Source organism: Fringilla coelebs (genome assembly GCF_963513975.1).
Source record: "Fringilla coelebs genome assembly, chromosome: 6".
NCBI lineage: Eukaryota > Metazoa > Chordata > Aves > Passeriformes > Fringillidae > Fringilla > Fringilla coelebs.
Genome location: NC_140034.1, coordinates 27,202,330 through 27,217,853, shown reverse-complemented (window position 1 = coordinate 27,217,853; position 15,524 = coordinate 27,202,330). Strand labels below are relative to the sequence as shown.

At 37.3% G+C, this 15,524-nt stretch overlaps 1 protein-coding gene across 12 annotated transcripts in view; it reads right to left on the bottom strand.

Moving 5' to 3' along the window:
• Positions 1-655: 655 nt before the first annotated feature.
• Positions 656-15,524, bottom strand: part of HECTD1 (HECT domain E3 ubiquitin protein ligase 1) — a 59,123-nt gene continuing 44,254 nt past the window's right edge. For 11 of the 12 annotated variants that reach the window (XM_084207690.1, XM_084207679.1, XM_084207682.1 and 8 more), the window contains 15 exons: positions 13,391-13,547; positions 12,321-12,543; positions 9,833-9,887; positions 9,415-9,597; positions 8,867-9,077; positions 8,700-8,785; positions 8,412-8,539; positions 6,484-6,685; positions 6,202-6,339; positions 5,336-5,943; positions 3,754-3,832; positions 3,549-3,642; positions 3,086-3,236; positions 2,077-2,221; positions 656-1,603 (listed from right to left, as the gene is read on the bottom strand). In XM_084207690.1, coding sequence (XP_084063816.1) covers positions 1,466-1,603; positions 2,077-2,221; positions 3,086-3,236; positions 3,549-3,642; positions 3,754-3,832; positions 5,336-5,943; positions 6,202-6,339; positions 6,484-6,685; positions 8,412-8,539; positions 8,700-8,785; positions 8,867-9,077; positions 9,415-9,597; positions 9,833-9,887; positions 12,321-12,543; positions 13,391-13,547 — 2,598 coding nt within the window. In that variant the 3' untranslated portion in view covers positions 656-1,465. The remainder of the gene's footprint in view (positions 1,604-2,076; positions 2,222-3,085; positions 3,237-3,548; positions 3,643-3,753; positions 3,833-5,335; positions 5,944-6,201; positions 6,340-6,483; positions 6,686-8,411; positions 8,540-8,699; positions 8,786-8,866; positions 9,078-9,414; positions 9,598-9,832; positions 9,888-12,320; positions 12,544-13,390; positions 13,548-15,524) is intronic. The other variant, XM_084207680.1, reaches the window with a different exon arrangement.

Sequence of the window (15,524 nt, the reverse complement as noted above, 5' to 3'; positions counted from 1 at the left end):
GAGTGGGAAGGATGGTGGATATTCCCCTCCAATTCTGCATCAGGGAAAATCTAAAAAACAATGCTGTAAAGTCCTACAAACAATGCCATGAAAAGAAATCTGGCACCAGATGTATATGTGCAAGGCAGAGTATTTTGGCAAGCCCATTTCAGCAGTGGCCTGAGAAGAGGTGGTTACCAAAGCCAACTGGCACAAAGCAAAACTTATTACATAGATTCAACTACAAAGCTTTTTTTTTTTCTGGTATCAGCTACTTAAAAATCTTTAAAACCATATCTTGCTTTATCTTCCTGTAAGCCACTTTTATTCCAATAAATATCATGTGCTAACACCAAGAAAGCCAGTCCAGCTCAAGTAAAGCTAATCAGCTGTATCGTCTGACCCAGATTTTATTCCAGTGTAATGAAGAGCTATAGTCTCAGGTCACATGGGCTCACTGAAGAGCACCAAACCTGCCACATGCAGGTTATCACTGCCAGTTCATTCTTAAGAACTTCCACTTAACCTGAAAAGATTTGAACATAGAGATGAATTTGTTAGATCAGTAGTTCTCTTATGTAGATCTTTGAAACCTTTAAAAAAACATGGCACATTGTTCAGAACATGTTCAGAGATTTAGTAAGTACTAATGAAATATTCAGAAGAGACATTTTTATATGTTGCAAACATTTTAATGATTACTTTTGAGCTTACACATTGGGTGCTTTTTTTTTTAAACTTCAAACTGCAACAAGTTAAATAAATGTTTATAATATACAAAGAAAATACAACCAAAAGTAAAACTTGCTTTAAGTGTGCCTTGCACTAGGAACCAGTGTTTTTTAATAGCTTTATTGTTGAGCTGCACAAACACACTTAAGGATTTGATCTTTATAGCAGGGCATTTGAGAAATCAAAATATATTCCCACTTGAAAGAAAAAGAAGAAAAAAAAATGGTTGTGCATGATTATACGCAAAAACCCACTAAAATACTCCAATAGTGCAGGCACCATTAAAAAAGAAAAGGCTGGAGATGCCCATTAAGTCTAAATTTTAAAGGAAGCAAGTTTCTGACCAGTTAGCTTAAAGCCAGCAAAACAGGGATCAGTGATGGCAACCGTAGTGTACAGGGTATTAAAAGACAAACTTTACACAATACACTGTTAGAAATTTGTATCAGTGAACACTGAAAATCTGATGATCTGTTCTTTGGAACAGTCAAACAGAAACACCTTAATTTCCAGTTGTGCAAGCCCTTGAAGCATCACACAGTGTTCTGTGCCAATTTCTTGCTGGCTGTGTAGTTACAAAGGATTTATTTTGTCATTAGCAGCTAACAAACATTCCACATTTTCCTAAAGCCTCACAGGTGAAAAAAGGCAAGTCTCGTCAGAGCACAGCGTGGAGATCGTATTTTTTGCACACAAACACAAGAGGCTTCGCTAGTATCAAAACACTTCCATGTCCCAGGCTGCGCTCAGCGGCTCAGTTGAGATGGAAGCCTTTCTCCATGGTAGCAGCTAGCAGACGCTCCCTCATAATCTCCTCAGAAGAATACTCAGGCAACTTTAGGTAATGCACACATGTATTCACAGATGGATAACTTGCATCTGTAGCATCAACCTGAGGAAAAAAAAGAATTTTACTGCAGTTGTTCACAGCACTCAGCATGGAAGTTAAAAGCTGTAATGTCCTCTAAATCATGGCACTTGCTGCGTACCTAACACCAGCTGTGAAGAAACAATAGCATCAGCAAAGCTACAGGCCAATTTATAAATGTACTTGCTTTATATGTAGATTAATACTTTGATATTTTATATATATATACATACATACATATATATATATATTCATTCATATATATATATGTGTATATATATATATATACTCATATATATATGAAATATACTCTATATATATGCACACTATATATATATATGGTATCAGAGAGCAGACCTGAAACAAGAGGTTAGTATCGAAACTGTAGCATACTGCCATAAAATGAATAACCAAAATAAACCCCATCATTGTTAATTAGAAAGGCCTGCAGTGCCAAGCCAAAGCAGCTGGCTCCAAGGGTGGCCCAGACGCTGTACCTTGCGCACAACAGTGAGCCGAGGGTGGAGGTTTGCCAGCCCTCCTGGTGGGAGTGTCGAACAACCAGTGGTGAACTGCAGAAAAGCCTTCCTCTCATCCGAAGACATTCCACACAAGACTCTCACAAATCGAAGGAATCCAGGGCTTAAAATAAAGTAAAACAATTAGTTCTGATAACACTAGAAGAGTGTGGGGGGTTTTAAAATTTCTCTTAACTTGACACAGTAGAATTACAATCTTTAGTCACGTTTAAGCAGACATTGTAAGATTCTAGGGCCTGTTGAGTGTTAAGAATAAAACATCCTTAAATCCAAAAAAGTAATTTTTAATCTCCTTGTAGAGTCTTTAATCCTTACACAAAAAACTGTAGGTACATACTTATCTTGGGGTGGTGTTTGAATATCTTGTATTTGAATGCATATGACTGGGTAGAGAAGTAGAGCTCAAACATTTCAACAGGCTTACTCTAACACAGTTCTAGAAGTGATTTTTATGTTATTGCTACCAAACATGACAAGCAGTGAGAGCCAAACCCAACAAACCCAAAAACATCAAGACCACCTTCTGATAGTTAACCACCAGTAAGTATAAATTGTCCCCTGCATAGTACACTTTCTTTTTTTAACTACACCTCAAGAGAAAGGAATAGAAAATATGGGCAAAGTAACAACTGTGCACGGTCATAAAAAAATTACAACTACTCTCAAATATGAGAATAAAAACTCTAAGATCTAATTTTAGTTATCTGCATTAGCTGCCATTACATTTTCATCAGTTACTTGTATTTGAATAATTTTTTAATCTTCTCACATCAAAAAACTACCAAGTACTTTCTAACCTATCTGTTGTAACATATGGTTGTTTCATGAAATTTTAGACAATCACCTCCTCTACAGTAACCACCAGTTTCATCCAATTTGGCATCTTCATCTAATGAACATTCTGGACATTCTATCACTTAACATTTTCTTTTAGCTACTATTTTAAAATCACTCAGAATAAAAGTACCTATCTCTTGTATATCCCAGTTTGGGTTCGGTGTAATTGATGATATCCTCAGCTGCCCAAGAAGGTGATTGATTTCCACACAGAATCATCTGAACCTCTTCATGGCTGAAGGAACTCAGCTTCTCCATTGGAAAGACTCTATTGAAGCCATCTTTAATTTACACAAGATACAGTCATAAATATGAGTCCAAATAATATTTATAAAATTATGTCAGCATTTAAGTTGTATTTTACTCAAACCAGAATCAATCAATAGTTTCTTAATTAAGGTAAGTGGAACATCTTCACAATTAAAAACAGCATAACTAATGCAAAGGTATTCTGAAATTAGTATCTTACCTATTGCATTCTTAAGTAAAAAGTTTATTTTTGAAAGTCATTCTATGCCACCATGTTAATTCTGCATGCCCTAAACACCCATTATTCCACTCAGCCTCATGTACGTTGTTATATTTACAATTACCTCTGAAGGCCTCCATTTGTTTCTGTATACCAGTATGCATGCAGAAGTCAAACATGAGATCTACATACTCCTCTGCATTATCCATTGTTACAGTCTGCAAAGACAGTAGATAGATACTCTAAGAATTCACTGTTCACTGAAGTTATTGTTGAGACGATAAAAATGTAACTGCTGGTTAAATTGTAAAGGTAGATTATTTTCTTACCTCATCTTCACCACCTGGTTTGAGATCCACAGCTGTAAACCCATATACTTTGGATGAAGGGCAAAACTGAAAATTTAAACTTCAAAATACAAAGGTAGTTAATAACTGAAAACAAGTCTGCTAGTGCTTTTGTAAACACACCAGATTTACAACCTATCACACCCAAAAGCACCTCACTGGATTTCAAACCATTGTGAGTGGATCACTTTGAACTACTGTTCATATATATACAATAGCACAGAACTACAAACAGTAATGGACTACACAGATAATATGTGTTTCAAACATATGGTATATAAATGCATACTCTCACTCTCTATTTATTTGGATTTGATAAATTTTATATCTTAGAGCTATCAGCTTCAAAACTACTCAAACCATTTAATTTAGTTCACAAATTCAGAAAAACAATTTCCATTAAATTCCAGCAGTAACAATTACAGAGCCATTTGAACTATTAAGCATTTAGACCCTTCAACAGTGCTACTTGCTTTCTCTCCATAACAAGCCAGGCTAAATTCCACAAGGCCTTTGAGGATATAAAGATATTAGAGATCACTGACAGAAGAGTACAAAGATGGGGAAGGGTCTAGAGAGGAAGCCAGACAAGTGCCTGGGGGCACTTGGTCTGCTCAGCCTGGAGAAAAGGAGACTGAGGAGAGACCTCATTGCAATTACAACCTCTTCATGAGGGGAAGAGGAGGGGCAGGCACTGATCTCTTCCTTGAGGGAATGGCCTCAAGCTGTGTCAGGGGAGGTTTAGGTTGGATATTAGAAGAACGTTCTTCCCTTAGAGGGTGGTTGGGCACTGGCACAGGCTCCCCAGGGAAGGGGTCACAGCACCAGCCCGGGAGAGTTCAAGAAGTGTTTGGACAATGCTCTCAGGCACAGGGTGTGACTGGGGGGGATGGTGCTGTGCAGGTTGATCCTTGGGGGTTCCTTACAGCTCAGGACAGTCTATGATTCCAAGGCTGTAAGTAATTACTGAACTCTGACACTGCACAATTTTTGTAGTACAATATGATTATAACAATAACCTATAATATTAATGGTAGAAAAACTGTTGTTTCAAAGGAAATATTTAAAACTAGGGAGGATGACACCTGACATGGGTTTACACTTTGTGTACTTTGTCTTTTACAGTTGCTAAAAGTCAATGCATGCTTTGTTTAACATGAATTTAAACACTGTACTATGAACACGATCTGAGATGTCAATCTGTCCTCTTTTAAAAGCTCTCTGTAAACCTTGATAAATTTCAAGTTATCACAGCAAAGAAATTACTGAATCGCCGATTTTTTAAAGCTGTGATTTTACAAGTAGTTATTTTTTACAAGTATTTATGCTTCCACAGACATACATCACAGCAACATAGCCACAGTTAAGATACGGAAACTGAGCAAGTGAGAAAAGAAAGTCCTCAACTTAAAGAAAAAGAATACGGCTGCATCTCTGTGGATTTCCCCTTGCAATGATGCTATTTAAAACTAAGCTTTATTACTAATTCATTTGTAATTTAGGTATTGGCTTCTTTCTTAACACAAGAGTGTTTGCCTAGCTATAAATAAATATGAAAACTTACCCCAAATCCTCTATGCTAAGAGGAGGCCCCGAACCTGACGGATTCTTCAGCATTAATTCTTGCAGTTTTGTGTTCTTTTCATCTTCCGACAGATTTTTGTTGCTTAGAATTTGACGTCTTTTAATTGCAAGGTCCTTAATTTCTTTTAGAAACCTAGCTCTATGTGGGTTTACTAATTCAAAGTCTTCCCATGTCAAAATTCCATTAAACCAGGCAGGAGGCTTAGGTTTTGGTGGATCAAGAATAAATTCTGATTTGGAGTCTTCTTCCAGACTTCCTACTGATAAGGAATCATGTCCTTCTTCTGTAGAAGCCTCTGACTGACTTTCAGTACAGTGCAAGTCTCTGTCACCCCGTGATTCATATATCAACTTACTCATGTTACTTTTAATGTCCCCCATACACATGAGTTTAAAAAAAGGCTTAGAAATGGGTAAATCCACAAGTCTATTGTCCTGGATGCATTTAGCCAAGAAAATTCCAAGAAAATGAAAGAGTTTGGTTATTCTTTCAAGTTCATCACTATCTTGTGGGAATGGTGCTGTAAACAGTCCACATGATCTCTGTACATAGTAGCCAGGTGGTTTCAATCCACCACCAATATCAACCTGATTTAAGAGACAGACAAAAAAGCAGAGATGGTTAAAGGTGGATTTAATTACATATCTGCACTAACTTCTTATACCCTACTGCTCCGTTTAAAAGAGAAAAATTAAAAAAACAAGCTGTGGACCAGAGTGATCATTCTTGACCATGATTACTAGCTGCTGTATGAACAGATGTTCTTCCTTCCTGGATGTCTGGCTCGCTTTCCTTTTTTTTTTTTTTACACAAGTACTAAGTTTAAAATACAAATTAAAATGTACCTGTCGGGACTCATCATCTGGAAAATCATCATCACAAAGCCAAGCTCCCAAATCTGTCCTCTGAAATTCTGCTGCCACCAACGCATAAAATTCCAAGGTAGGACCCAGGCCTGTTCCTTCCTCCCCTAAAAACTCAACCTAGAAAAACATAAGGAAAGTTAATAGTAAAAGAAAATCCTAGTGAAATGTTCAGCGTTGGTTATGGAACAGGATATTCAATATCCTGTCCAGTACATTAGAAATAGCTATCTAACCTTGCTCTGCTAGGCAGATATGCTTTACCTCTAGAACAGATTTTCTGTCTGCATGAATCTGCATGACATTTTCTGCCCATTCCATCAAGGATTCACCTCGCGGAACTTTCACTCTTTCATGTTTGAGGCGTCCAACTCTGAATTCTCCCGGATCATCCCGTCGCACTGTGCTCGTGGTCCTTGTCCGCTCCACAGTGGCTTCACGTCTGTTCTGCAGCCATACAATTGCTCTGGAAAAAAACCAAACACCAGTTGCTTAAAACTTCCATGTCTTCCAGCATGAAAACTTGAAAGTAGTCACCAATAAAAAGTGACTTGCTCAGTATTAACTGCCTCCTAATTTTTTTTTAGGTATAAACCAAACTATCAGCTAATTATTAGCCTGAAATGCCCCAAAATATGGGCTGCTTCATATTTTATGAAGTCAGAAAACATAATAATTTCTAATATAAGTGCCAGATTCTGATGATAGCACCAATGAAAATATACTATTCTTGATGTGAATTCCTATAGTTTTCACACTACAGTGGAAAGAACAAAAGCTAGCATTTACTGTTGAACTTTTAATCATAGATGTTCAAAACTGTTATAGACACATATTACACCTTTCATTATATACTGTAAGGCAGTTGCACATCACCCCATTGATACTGACCAAGTTTTCCAGAGTTATTTGCTTACACATTCCTTAGAGCAACACAGAACCAAAGTTCAAGTGCAGTCATAGACAAATAGACCCAGATCAGTGAAGAATAGCTACATTTAATAGCAGTACTCACACAAAGTCAAATTTCCAAATTTTTGTTTGTATTATCATCTATGCAGCAATAAACTAATCTTCAAAGCTACCATCTATTTATTGTTTTGAAAAAATAGCCAAGTGCCATGACAGACACAAACAGAGAGTGTACACACACAGAGTTCATACAGAACAGATGAATTTCAAGAACTATTTCAGTATTTTAAGAGCTTAAGAAAGCTCTTTACTTACAAAGTAAATAACATGCAATGTTTCCTGAGGCATCTCTTTAAAATGCAGCTTCTCTAAAAAATACCTTCTTCCAAAACAAAAGGTAAAGACCCCAACATATGGATCATCTTTCTGCAGAAGTTAAAATTTTTACACAATAAAAATATTTAAACTTATGTCTTATGCAAGTTAACACCTTTTCTTCTCTTCCTTTTTCTTTCTTTCTAAATACCTCCTTTTACATTCCTCATGAGGCACGTCTACTGCATGTAAGACAAAAAAGTAATTTTGGCAATTCTCTCTCTACACTTTGATTTGGAAAACAAAGTGTAGCAACAGCCAAGAAAACCCTGAAAACCTAATTCTTCCTTCTCGTTACAAAAAAGTACACCAGCAAAAAGGCTTACACTGTCTATATACTCTAAAAGTTATGACTGCTGCAATCAAAATATTAATGATTCCAAGGTAACAAAGAATTCTAGAGGATACCCTTAGATGTTTTAAAGTCTGATCTTGTTCCAGTTTCATTATGCAGCTTATAGTAACTTTTAAAATAGCATATTTTTCTTCGGTTTTTTCTGTTTTGTTAAAACATTAATGAATTAAAAATAAATTAACCAAAACAATCACAAGTTGCTGAAACTATAAAAATGTAGGTGCTTCCAAAAAACTTCTAGTTCATATGATTCTCCAAATGTTTTCTATTTTGTAGTCCTTTATGCAATGAACTGCAACCCAGACAAATTGGCCAATAGGAAAACCTGGCTATAAGTACACAAGCAAATCTTCAGCTGAACTTAAAAAATGAAAATTCCTTGTCATTCTGAGTTTTTCCATCTTCTTCCTTCCATCACCCAAAATTATTCACATTTGGCAAGAAAAATTTGTCTCATTAGGATCAAGGTCCTTCTGGAAATCAGCAATTTAGCAACTGTTATATGTAAAAAATGAAAATAAAACAATCATACTACTTTTTTTTTTTTTACCTTGATGCTCCAAATGCTGTACATGTGAAGTACAACTGTCTTGTTTCAAATGGAATTAAGAAAGGACACTTGCTTGTTAGTTGCTCACACCAGTCTGGCAAAGCTCCACTTGCTAGTGCCAAGGGTTCCTGTAGTTTAATGCAAGGAATAAAACATGTATGAAACAATTCAAAAATCAAAAATAGCAAAAAACCAATAATTTCCAACAGTCAAGGTAAGGAATAGAATAGCAGAGTCCTAAAATCAATACTACATATATACACTGCATATAATGTATTAGTGTAATACCTCAATCTGTTGCAGAATCTTTGTAGTAATTTTTTTACTTGTGAATTCATCTGGTGGAAAGTTAAACTGAGGATGCTCATCTCCTTCTGAAAATAATCAAGAGAAAAGTTTTCCTTTATTTCTTTTCATTAAAGTATTTCAGAAATTCTGCCAATTAACTAAGTTACCTTCTTGAGAAGTCCGTGTTGTGTAAGGGTCACTGGCAACTATATACAAAATTCTAAGTAACTGCAGAACATCTTCTACTCCACAGGAGTTCTGTCCACTGCCAGCTTTGGCCTGGGGTTGCTCCTTGGCCAAACTAAGGATATCAGAATTTTGAAGAGTAGAAATGGCCCCTTGACTCAATCCAGATTTTGATCCATGTTCACAAAAGTCCTGTAAAAAAAGAGAATGGTTAAGAATGAAAACTGTGTGTGTTGCTGCCTTTAGGACTGTATTGCAAAAAATCAAAACAGTTACTGTGTTCAAACTTAACACTTAATCAAATTGTGCATGGTGCAAATTATGATCCAAATGCATTTTAACACAACTACGTTTAACAGAAGACATTAAAATAGAAAGGCAAGAGCAGCAAAACCTAAACTTGAAACTGGCTTTTGAACATTCAACTTCCCTATAAATACCATGGCTCTCCCTCAACAAGAATCTTTAAAGCTGCAAAACAAAGCACACAGCCATTCATAATAAAAAAAGTTTGGATGCAGACATATACCTTGTATGCAGCTATGAGCTGGGAACAATTTCTGTTTTTCCTAATACTTTTATTAGTGCCGGTTAATTTCCAGTGGCGCAGGAAAGCTGAGTCTGCATTCTTCTGCAGGTAGGTTATCAAGTCATTCTTTGGTAATTCATCAGTGCCAAGGTACTGCTCCACATGCTCTACTGACCAGCAACCCTACAACAGGAACCACCAAATGTTGGTTTTTCCTGATTGTAAAGTCTTTAAGATTTCACATGCAATATATAATGTCTTTTTTTAGAGGAGCATGCATTTACAAATATACTCACTAATATTCTTTAAGTATTTGAAAACTGTTAGTTTTTTTTAATGTAGCATTTCAAAAACTGCAACAATATTCTTTTGCTTTTATTAAACAGCCTTAAAACAAAGGTAAAGAAGTAGGTCTTACCATTTTTCCACTTTCTTTTTCTTTATCAGAATCCTTCATTTCTCTGTACATGATTCTAGACATCAAAACAATGAATTAATACTTCATATTCATAGCACATCCTCTAAATTCTGAGGTTATACATCGACTTGTTAGGTATCAGTGACATTTAGATAACGTGGTAATGTTGCTGTGTAAAACAGCAACAGCAGCTGTTCTTTGCTGCACTAAACATCTGAAATACTCTGAGGCAGCAAATTGCTCAAGCTCTATTTTCATGATGTTGGTATTTATTTTATCAAACAACCTTCTTTGTGCCAATTTTCCAAATCAACTTCAGATTTTTCACTACACATGCACCGTCTTTGAAATTTTGAAATCCTAGGGAAGCTTGCTGTGCATTAACTTAGAAGACATGCACATTTACAACTATTTCTCATGCTTCTCAACTGTTTCTAACTAGAATACAGTTTGTTACAGCATGCTATTTTTGACAGAAGACAACTCAGAAAATAGGCACAACAGAAAAGCACTGACGAAATCTGAACTACAGTTAAAAATACTGCACCCCTCCTCACTGCAGTTGTCACTTCCATATACATCACTCTTCTAGTATGAGAGAAGTTACATTGATTAGGGTAGTAAATGGAAAACACTCCCATCACATAGTCTTACAATATCTGTCCATTACTATAAAGCTAGTAAAGTCAAACATTAACATTGAGAAAATAACTGAGGCAGGAAGGGCCCTCAAATATCATGTTTAAATAGAATTTCCTATATTTCAGTTTGAGCCCTTTTTTCTTCTTGCCCTTGCGCATGTCACAACAAAGAAAAGTCCACAGTCTGGCTTCCCTATGTCCTCCATCAGGTATTCATACACATCAGTAAGAGCCTACAAGTCCTTTTTCCTCCAGGCTAGACAGATACAGATCTCTCAGACTCCTCTTTGTATGACAGAATCAATCAGCCTTTTAATCATCCTAGCAGCCCCTTGCTAGACTCACCCCAGTGTCCATGTCCCTCTGATACTGGGGAGCCCTGAACTGGGACAGAGCACCGCAGGTGTATCACACCAGTGCAGAGCAGATGGGGATGATCTCCTCACTCAACCCTCCTAATGCACCTCAGGGTGCAGCTGATCTTCTTTGCTTCTGGCTCCACAGCTAGCTCATGTTTAACTTTATGTTCACCCGGACCCTGCAGGGCCTTTTTCACCAACCTCCTTTCCAGCCAGCTGGCCCCCAGCCTGAACGGTAACATGCAGAGCTGTTTTCCCCAGCTGACATACTTTACATCTCCCATTGTGAAATGTCACAAAGCTCCTGTCTCCCCATTTCTCCAGCATGAAGAGGTCTCTTAGAATGGCAGCACAACCATCTGGTCCAACAGTGACTCCTCCCCAGTTTTGTTTTGTCTCGAAGCTAAGGGTCTGCTCTGTCCCATCATACAGTCCACTAATACAGATGTTTAAACAGCCCTGGACTCATAGCAACCCTTGGGGTACACCAGCTGCCCTTTACACCAAGGACCACAACCATCTGAGCCCAACAGTTCAGACATTTTTGAGACACTATCTAGTCCATGCTTTCTAAGTTTGTCACTGCGAGAGAAAGCAATGAAAGCCTTCCCAAAGTTGAGGAAAATAACATCTGCTGCTTTCTTCTCATCCACTGAGCTAGGCATATAGTAGAAGGCTGGTTAAGCATGATTTTCTCTTCATAAATCCATGCCACCTACTTCCAATCACCTTCTTATCCTTCAACATTAGAAAATGGTTTCCAGGACTTATCTACATCACCTTTTCAGGGATGAAAGAGTGACCAGTTTGTAGTTCCCTAGATCTTTCCTGCCTTTGAGGGAGGCAGGAATGACACTTCCTTTTCTCCAGTCCTCAGAAATATCTCCCAACCCTCATGACCTTCCAAAGATAACAGAGAATTGGCCAGCTCCAAAGGGTACATTCCATTGGGTCCCATGGACTTGTATATAAGTGTTCACTAACATTTTGCCATTCATGTATAACCAGATTCAATTCCAGATGTGCTCTGGCTTTCCTAGTGCTCTTCCTTCAAGTTGGGACAACTAGGATTCCTCCTAGATCATCTGACCCTTCTTCCACTCCTTGCATGCTTCCCTTTCATGCTTTTTTGTTAATCCATGCAGGTCTCCTACTGACTCTGCTTGACTTCCTGTGTATTGGGATGGAGTGTTCTAAGTCTGGAGAAAGTGATCCTTGAAAAAAGTCAACCAACTCTCCTGGTTGATTTTTCACCAGGACTATAACCCCATGGGATTTTTCCAAGCAGATCCCTAAAGGTTATGATATTTTTCCCTGGTTTTGCAGGCACAGCAGTAGTTTTAAAACCAGTAATAACATTCCTGACATAAACACAAAAAAAAGCTAATTCTAGCATTGCTTATGACAGAGGAGGAGTTAAAAAATTGACATCCATTTCTTAATCAGTCACAGCGTTTTCTACACAGAATAATGAACTGGTGAGCTTACGTGTATGTTGGCTCCCAAATACGTCTAAGTTTGTCCGACTTCACACTGCCATTACAGGAAAGCTGTAACAATTTCTGTACATAGTAAAAGATGGTGGATCGAAAGTTTGTTAGGGGCAGTTCTACTTCTCGAGTTGTTCCAAGACCCGAAACTTTCAAGGTAAGTGCTAAACGTGGCGAAGGCATGCACTCAACCTCTTCCAAGAGTTCTGAATGAGGTGTACCTGCAAAAATCATTTGAGAACCCTTAACAAAAAATACATCATGCATGAAAAGCTGGCTTAAACATCAATAACGTGGTTCAATAAGAAAGTGTAATGATGTACTGCACACATGCCAAAGAGATGAGAGGGAGTTCTAACTATGAACTAAATTATGACTGAACCATTTCTTTATGGGAATAAAATTAACAGGAATTTCTGAAATCCCTGATGCCTGTATCTTGGTAACATGTATTACCACAGCACATGCACTCTTTTCCTACACAGTAACTTCCTTTCAGTTCTTCAAAATAAGCAGTGCCTTATTTCCTTATCTATGCTAAAACCTACTTATTCCTCTCTGTAATGAGCTTGGAGTACATCCACTATGCTGAACAAGAATGAACTAAGGAGCCAAGGAGCAAGAATAGGTGCTGTGCTGCTGACCATACACACTGCTGCATCACTGCATTACCTTGTCCCTGCCTCAGCTTTGCACCATTTCAGCACACCCTCTCCAATCAAAACTGTTCTGGGTAGCTTTAACACAGTTAAGTCCCTGCAGGTCGAACCAGGCATCTTTAGCACATCTTTAACATATCAAGACATTTTATTATTTATCATGGTAAGAGATGATCCTAGTTAAATTCCTAAATTTGCTTATTTTAGACAGCACTTAATTTACTTCTCCCTCAATAATGCTTAGATCTGCAGAGGTAGATGAAACTCTCATTCAAACAGAGTAAAGCCACACAGCTACAAAAGCATGTTGTACTGATTAATATTGATAGCATACCCAGATCCAGTGGGCACTTAACAGTGAATCTCCATCCTAAAGCCAGATTAAGCATCACATACTTTGTCAGCATACCTGGTGGAGGGATTTCTAGGTCAGTTGTCTGTTGCACATTAGTACGACCAGGTCTTGGGTCAAAAGCAGGTACCAATGCAGAAAACTGTCGTTTCAATACATAATCATCATCCCATGTTCTTCGACGGCCTCCTTTGGTTTCATACTCCTCTTCTTCCTAATAAAAAAAAAAAAACCAAAAAAAAACCAAAAAAAAAAAACCTAGCTGTTTTTTTTAATTCTGGTAAAGAGAATAATTTGATTTAAAAATTGAGAGTTCATGAATACAGCAGTCACACACTAAACTGCAACTCTACTCAGCTCTGGTAAGGCTGCATCTGCAGTGCTGTATTTAGTTCTGGGCTTCTCAGTCAGGAGAGATATGAAACTCCTGGAGAAGCCTCTGAAGAGGCAAATGAGAGGGGACCTCATCAATGTCTGTCAGTATCTGGTGAGGCAGTGTCAAAAAAGATGGATCCAGGCTCTTCTCAGTGGTGCCAAGCAACAGGACAAGAGACAGAAACTGATGCACAGAAGTTCCACCTGAACATGAGGAAGAACTTTACTGTGTGAGTAAACACACACTGAGACAGGTTGTGTGCCAACCTGGAGATATTCAAGAACAATCAAGACACAATCCTGTGCCATGTGCTCTAGCACGACCCTGATTGAGCAGGGAGGCTGGATCAGATGACCCACTGTGGTTCTTGTCAACCTTACCTATTCCATCATTTCATTACGTCTTCATTACGTTAATTTTCTCTACAAAATCAGCATTAAATAAATCAAAGCTGGCAGAGGTGTATTTATATTTTCCAGAAAGAATTAAACTTTCTGTGAAACACCAGGACATAAGAAAATGCATTCCACAAACTTTGCAATACCAGAAGTTCAAATATATCCAGTGATGTCAAAATAAACATATTTATTTTTTTGAAAACAGAAGCACTTTTTTCCAAAGTGTGTGTGTATATATATATACACTGATATATAATGTATACACATTTTATCCAGAGATTAAATCAAATATCAAAATACTAGAACTATTTTGGTGGGGAAAAACAAACACCTTATTTTCAATAAGCTTTATCAAGTATTAATTGGTTATGAATTTTCTACAACAAGCTTTTAATCTGTTCAGCTTCTCATTGAGAAGAATTGCATGGTATATCAGAAAGAATAGTACTAGAACCCAAGAAAGGAAAATTTTCTTTTCCAGACCTGCTACTTGCTGTGTAACCTAATGCAAAGTCTATTTTAGCTATTTCTGCCACTTTCCATGAACAACAATAGTAACTCAGTTTAATAATTTTTTAAAACTGATCAACAGTCTACCAACTAAAGTTACTGCCTGCATTGTAGATCCACTTAAATTGTACTGGCTTGGTTTTTTTTCCTAATTTTGTATCTTTGTGCAGAAGGTGAAACAAGATGTTTAGTCATGTACCTGAGTTTCTATTAAAACCGTAAACACAGTTAAAATGCTACATATTTTGGTTCAAGTGAAATAAATATTTGTGTATTAATTACAAGATAAAGTTTCTATAATTCCATAAAACAATATTTATATTTATTCTGTAAAACATTAAATTAGCATTAGTGAAGCTTTCTATTTTTCCTCTTAGATTTTGCAATATTCATTCTGATCACTTCAGTGAGAATAGAAGACCAAGCACTACTCACTCATACCAATAAAGAACAACCAAATGAAAAGCCAGAACTCCTGATAGTCTAAGCCAGAACCATGTGAACTACCATGCTGAGTTTTGTCTAGCCCCTACCCAACTGGCTTTTCTGTTGGGGTTTTGGGTGTATTCTTTAGAAGAGAGAGATGTCCTCTGGCAAACTTTTGCTTCATACAGGCCTACAGTTAAACATACCCCAAAACTGAATCACTACAAAATGCAGCAGCATGCATTATGTATCCACAGTTATACCATTTCACCAGCCTGTGAACTAGTCACCATTTCTACTGTCTGCCAACTTGTTCCCAGCCTGGTTTAAGACATTAACTCTGACCTGTAAGGTCTTGGGTATGCTGGTGTTTAAAAACACTTTTCTTATGTTTTTGACCAGCAAGAAACTAAATGAACCTAAATAAATTTGTTTTAAGTAATGGAGATATTGTAGCTAGGACTTCCTATTGCCAAAAAAA